The 6,372-nt window shown below is 55.4% G+C and overlaps 2 protein-coding genes across 2 annotated transcripts in view; both read left to right on the top strand.

Annotated features, from left to right (window-relative positions):
* Positions 1 to 2,713, top strand: part of VOLCADRAFT_104782 (uncharacterized protein) — a gene marked incomplete at its 5' end in the record, with an annotated part of 4,232 nt that extends 1,519 nt beyond the window's left edge. Inside the window, 3 exons of the mRNA XM_002950604.1 lie at positions 793 to 960; positions 1,403 to 1,491; positions 1,813 to 2,713. Coding sequence (XP_002950650.1) covers positions 793 to 960; positions 1,403 to 1,491; positions 1,813 to 1,995 — 440 coding nt within the window. The 3' untranslated portion in view covers positions 1,996 to 2,713. The remainder of the gene's footprint in view (positions 1 to 792; positions 961 to 1,402; positions 1,492 to 1,812) is intronic.
* A 656-nt stretch (positions 2,714 to 3,369) lies between these two features.
* The window catches only part of VOLCADRAFT_91037 (uncharacterized protein), a gene marked incomplete at both ends in the record, with an annotated part of 4,834 nt that continues 1,831 nt past the window's right edge, over positions 3,370 to 6,372 (top strand). The window contains 3 exons of the mRNA XM_002950603.1: positions 3,370 to 3,409; positions 4,256 to 4,427; positions 4,655 to 4,841. Of these exons, the coding sequence (XP_002950649.1) occupies positions 3,370 to 3,409; positions 4,256 to 4,427; positions 4,655 to 4,841 (399 nt within the window). The remainder of the gene's footprint in view (positions 3,410 to 4,255; positions 4,428 to 4,654; positions 4,842 to 6,372) is intronic.

The raw sequence follows: 6,372 nt of genomic DNA, 5'->3' as shown, positions 1-6,372 counted from the left end.
AATGACGGCAGTGGCGGCGGCAGACTTACGGGCGATGTACAGTATGTGGCTCCCTCCCTGGACGACAGTTGGGGTACGACACGTGAGAGTCCGGCGGATATCGCCCGTCGTATCGTGGAGAGCAACTTGGCTGCGCGGAGAGGTAGGAGGGGGGGGAGGGGGGAGGGAGAGGGGGAGGAGGGGTAAGGGAGGGGGGAAGGGGGGAGGGAGGGAGGGGTAAGGGAGGAGGGAGGGATGGTTTCAAAACCCCGATCGCCAGGTTGATCCCACCTAATTACCTCTACACCAACTTCTCCCCCCACACACACACCCGTGTTTATGTTGCTGGGCTTTGGAGGCAAACAGAGCACGAAGGGGCAAGTACCATGTCCGCAGGGGGCAGCGGTTTTGCCGATGTTGTGGCACCAATAGCCACGTCGAGGATGAAAAACATGTGTTATTAGAATGCCCAGCTTATAACGATATTCGTGCGGAAGAGGAATTCGATCATCAACAGAGCATGTTGGAGATCATGAAATGGGAGCCAGCACGTCTGGCGAGGATGTTGGAACGTATGTGGGCTCACCGCAACTCAGTTACCCCCTTTGGACGCTAGTCTGGGCTGATGTGCGGTGTTTCCTGTTCTCCGTGGCTTTTAGGCGTTGTAGTATTGCCCTTGGGCCTTCGGCTCGTATGGGTAGTTTTACAGGCATGGGGTCACGCAACCCCCAACCATGTAACATACATACATACATACATACATACATACATACATACATACGGAACTGCCACTACTACACACAACTGCTACAGACGATGATGATGATAATGATGATGATGATGGCGGTCCGGACCACGTTTCGGAGGGTGTTCTGTCCCCGAGTGAACAGAAGTACGCCAGTCTGGAGGCCATGAGCGCCGACATCAAGAAGCTGGACGAGGTGTTTGAGGTGTTGGCGTCGGTACCCTGGCTGGATGAGGGTGAGGAGGTCCAGGGGGGGGTTAGGGGAAGGGAGGGAGGGGAGGGGAAATCGTGGTTTTTAACTCTGCGTTGTGTTGCTTCCAACTAAACAGTTTGGTTTTTGTGATTAATGAAAATACTGTAGCACCCAAAAGGCAGCTTGCCTGCGGTTGATCGTTCGGCGCTGGTCTTTCCTAATGGCCTGGCTGGCCTTCTCCAAAGAGCAAAATATCGACAGTCGACGAAGGGGAGGGGAGGGGAGGGGAGGGGGGGCCAGAACCGTGCGGCGATCCTATCATCACATCACCCGTGAAGAAACACACAAGAACACGCGCGCGCGCGTTCACAGTCCTGTCCCAATTAATCCCCTCGCCAAATAGTTCTTCTCCTCTAAATAATCCTTCTCCCCCTCCCCTGCCTCCCCCTCGCCGCCTTTCCCCCCATGCCCGGCGTCCTTTCTAGACGTGCTCGCCGAGAAGGAGCTCAAGGGTGTGGCACAAGTGGGGTTGTTGGGGACGCTGGAGGAGGTGGGGTTCAATGTACGACACCAGGTACGGGTATTGCCGCACCGGTCTGGGGAGGGGATTGGGAAGGTCTCCGAGGGGGGAGAAGGGAAGGGAGATAAGTGAGAGTCTGTGTTTTGTGGGCCACCTCACACCGCAGAATCTATCCCCTCCCCTCCCCTCCATGCCGGGAACCGCAATCTTCGTTCAGTGACCGTACACATCACTTCGGACTGGTACGGCAGTTATGATACATTAGCCGTCAGTCGGCAGCTGACTCTTCCTTTGCTTTCTGACGCACGTCTTTCCTTATCTATCTGGTTTCCCTCCCCTCCCCTTCCCTTCCCCCTCCCGGCTCCGGAACCACAGCTGCTCCGCATCTGGTCCGGGGAGAGGGGCGCGGAGCTGGCGGCGGGTCCCGGGCTGGAGTTCCGTGACCAGGCGGCCCTGCTGGCCATCCTTTACCACACCCAGCAGATTGAGGAGCGGCACGGACCGCCCCCGCGGGGGTACCTGCCCAAGCCGCCGACCTCACCGCCGCAGCAGCATTAGCTGGCGAGCTGTATGAGCTGATAGAACTGTTCTGGCAGTGCAGCAGCCCACGCTGCTGCCGGCCCCCTCCCGGCATTGTAGCATCCGCAGCAGCAGAGAAGGGCATGAGAAGAGGTGGGGCATTGACGAAAAAGCCGTCTTGAACGAACACAGAAGTGTGATTGTTCCGAGCAAACTGCAAACTTAAAAAAATTGACACAAACAAACACTCGTGTTTGATATGGTAGGGCCCGTAATGACCCAGATTGGTGTTTTGGCGCCTGCCATGATCTGGAGCTGTAACGTGCGCAGAGAGGTTATCGGTTAGCTGTGCTACCGATTCGCGGAAATTTGTCTTAACGTGCAACTGCCGCGTGTATTAACGTAATTCATTCACAACATCGGAAATCGCACCGGCCGTGTCCATGGCCGCCAAAACGCGCGCGGGATTGATTTGGGGATGCTGTACAGGGCAGCAATTGGTGACGTGGATGGAGCGTTTGGGGATTTCATGTTAAGTAGCTGTTACCGGATTTAATTATGCAGGTGCGGTCATAGATTATCATGGTTCTGATGATAACAGTAAGCGTTACGTTGACGAGCCACATAGCTCAGATTTCCGAAACAGTTTAAGTTTTGATGTATCGGCTACCGCAGGTCCGAATCTGACCTGCGGAGACAGCAACACGAGCACAGTACAACATTTCAGTTGCATAGTAATTGTAAAGCTGTCATGCTGCTTCATGACCGCCGGGATGCAAATTAATTAGGCAGAGTGTACCCTTTGATTAATGAAGTCGAGGGCGTTGTGTCTGATCAATAATATAATAACTCACGATGATGAACGACATTATTAGGCTGATGGCGTAGGACCAATGGGAGCATCGCAGTCGTCAGCTGACAGCGGCGTTGTGACTGTCGTCGCTGCGCCCGGGGTCCGCGCCGAAATTGGCCTTCTTCCAGAAGATGAAGCTATATTACAAGAAGTTGAGCAACAACTCACAATACTGGGCGCACAGCTCCGGAGTTTCCAGCTGGTGCGGCCGCAGCGATGCACGGGTGGTGGTACATCGCTAAGCTTTGCGGGGAGAATAAATCTCGACTCAAATTTAGCCAACGAAGCTTCCGCGTTTTAAAAACTGTATCCTTTGAACGTTTACTTGCAGCTGTTCATCATCGCTGCACCACAAACCCCACACTCCCATGCCCCACATGAGCCGGGAAGAAACCTATCACCTGTCTCCGGCTTCCAACGGTATAGCAATATGACTGAAAGCTAATTAACTACCGGGTGGGATACATATTGGGTGGTATGGATCTATTCGTTTTCGTCGTGTCCGCTATAAGCAATGGGAATGGATGGCTGGATGGGCGCGTGCACAGTTTGATCAAAGCATGGAAGGATGGACGTCCCCTCTGCAGGGTGGCCAAGGAGGTAGGGGAGGAGTAGGAGGAGCCGCTGCAGGGGGAGCTGTAGCACTAGCTGAAGCCATGCCGCTGCAGGCTGCAGCAGTAGCAGCCGTGGCGCCGGCGGTTGATGAACCGCCGCTTCTGGCGGTGTCAGATCGCGACACGGGGCCCCGCAGTGGCGCCGCCGCCGCCAACGCCAACGCCGCTGCTGCTGCTGCTGCTGATACTGCTGCTATAAACGAACGGAGGCCCGCCGCCACCGCCGCCAGCAGCGTTGCCAGTGCTCTAAGTGCCATCGACTGGCTGGGGATAGCCTCGTACATGACACCTGGACAGACGCCGCAGGGTACGGCACCCGACATTACTCCAGTACAGGCAAAGATTAGCACGGGCAATAACAACAATATACAATCCGCAACACCGTTAGCAGTCCGATGTTACTTGGAACGTTGACACTGGTTTCACTTCTTGGCTGCTTTGCATGTTCTCTCTTCCCATTACTGCCCACTTATATTGGCCAATTATTGCGACGGCTTCAATCATCTTGCCGTACATCTTGTGACCATTTTGTGGCCATCTCTCGATGCCCACGCGGGGCCCCCTCTGGGTGTGTTTTGTTTGTTGATGTGATTTTTCCGATTTGAAGGTTTAAAGGCCACATGAGGATGGAGTAGATAGATAGATAGGTAGATAGATAGGTAGATAGATAGGTAGATAGATAGGTAGATAGATAGGTCCGTGGATAGATGCCGCAATCCCCCTACACTGCCCTCCCCCGACTACAATATCACCACTAGCAAGGCAAACAGCACCTCTTTCGTCACCTCTTTGGCCCGCGCCCCGCCGCCCTCGCCGCCCTCGCCGCCGCCAGCAGCCTCATCCGCCGCAGCGGAGCTCAGTTCGAGCCTCCAGGAGGACATACGCACGTACCGGCTCTGGCTGAGGCGGCGGGAGGAGGAGACCGCTCGGCAGCAGACGCGGCTGAGCGCGGAGATGGCGGCGGCCGAAACGGCGGCGCGGGCGGCGCTGGGACGTCTGGCCAGGTGTGCGGCAGTTTCGAGTGGGGAGAGCCGTGTCCCGAGTACGGAAACTAGGAAAGGAAAAAAAGCCGCGGATGCGAGTCAAGGTAGCTTCTTCAGTGGAATTCTTCGTTGTACAACGATGCTACATTACTTACGATACGATACGATACGATATTTCATTTTTATTACACTTGAAAAAGTATACGACCCTGCAGAGCCACCACGGTTCACACTCGCCTCGCCGCCAGTTTGGAGTCCCAGATGGGTTTGCTGGCGCGAGGTGTTGAGGCGCTGGCGGGCCGAGTGGAGGCGGTTTCGGAGGATATGGCGGTGCTGCGAGGAGGCGACGGAAACCCGGCACGACGCTGCAGGAGGACGAGCTCTGGGGCTCTGGAAACGGAGCTTCAGGAATTTAATGTTCCGGCGGCGGCGGTGGTGGAGGAGGGGGAAAGCTAATTCGTGGGGGGAAAGCGAGGGCGCGGGGGGAGAGGGGGAAAGACGAACCACACGGGGGAGAGGGGGGAGGAGGGAGGGCGGGAGAACGGCTGATGAGGGTCGGGGGATTCATGTCGCGGTGTCTCTGCAGGGGGAGTGGGAGGAGGATGGAGGAGTAGGAGGAGGAGGCGTTGGTGGTTTTAAGGGAGTGCGTGACATGAGGCGTTTGTACGGCTGCGTGGCGAGGCTGGTTTAGCGTGTACGACAAAGCGGGTTGCGCCTTGCAGGGGACGTCCGGGGTTTTGGCGATTTCTGCTCCCGAAGGGGCTCCCGGGGTGTTGGTTGATGGGCCCCTGTTGTTGATGACGACGAGGTGGTTTATCGAGCTGCGGGCGTTCGGGAATGCCTTTCGCATGTGGTTAGATGGATGGGATGGATGGATGGGTGGATGGATGGATGGTAAGTCGTTGGTCATTGTGTTCGTTTGTTCCTCTGCTACTCGGCGTCCATTGCGCTCGAAAGCCGCTTAGCGCCCCTAGGCCCGACACCCCCTCGCAGCATGACCCAAGACTGAAGACTGAAGACCCAGCCAAGGGAAGAGATGTCGTCCCGTCCCGCTGTCCGAACGCCCCACTCCACACTCCCCACGCGAATCTATCACACGTCGTCGTGGGGCAATGCGCTTGCTTACTGCTAACGCCCATCTTCCCGTCCCGTATAAACCATGTCCTCCTAAAACCACAGCCACCGCAAAAGGTCTAGAAACCTCGTGACCTCGGGTGGGCGCTGCTGATGGCGGAAGTCTGTGGTCAAAATGGCTTTGGAGTCGTCGTAAACCATCGTAAAATAATCGGTTTTGGAATAAGAGAAGCGACCTCTGCAAATGTCTTTGTATAAAGCTCTCTCTGTGTACTTTAAACTATACATCGTCATTTGCAACATAACAGGCATATGCGCTGTAGTCTCCTCCTGTTCGCTGAGATGCATTCAAGTTTTACTTGTATTGTTGTTGTTTTTGTCGTCGTTACGTTTTTCTTATCTTAGCTGGCAACCATTCCCCCGATGGTTACTGGCCAAGGCCATCCTGAGCCGTTTTCCGACGAATCTGATGAGAACCCGTTTTTCCCTCCCACCTTCAACCAACCTTCATTTCCTATAAGCTTCCCTAAACAGCGTCGTCCCTAGGAAGGTTGGCTCTCACTTAACGTGCCCTTGGCCCCCCAACCACCTCCTCCCCCCGCCGCCGCGGCGCTCTCGCCCCCTTTGGCATTCCCCCCCCCGGTTAACCCTTTTTTCTCAACTATTTTCCAGAAATAGATATAAACCGATTATTTGGTGACGAGGGTAAATTTACCCTCGTCACCAAGCTGCCGTACATCTCCGCTCCTACCATAAAAAAGTTGCTGTTGCTGTCTTCAATGCTGCTGTCACGTCTGTCGTACTTGGGGACAGGAGCGACGCATGTGGGAGGACCTAACAGCAAGCGAAGTGGACGCTTGGGTTTCTTTTCGCTTCCCCTTTCGTCCCCTTA

The sequence above is a fragment of the Volvox carteri genome, assembly GCF_000143455.1.
Source record: "Volvox carteri f. nagariensis unplaced genomic scaffold VOLCAscaffold_19, whole genome shotgun sequence".
Taxonomy (NCBI): Eukaryota; Viridiplantae; Chlorophyta; class Chlorophyceae; order Chlamydomonadales; family Volvocaceae; genus Volvox; species Volvox carteri.
This window is presented reverse-complemented; position numbering and strand designations above follow the sequence as displayed.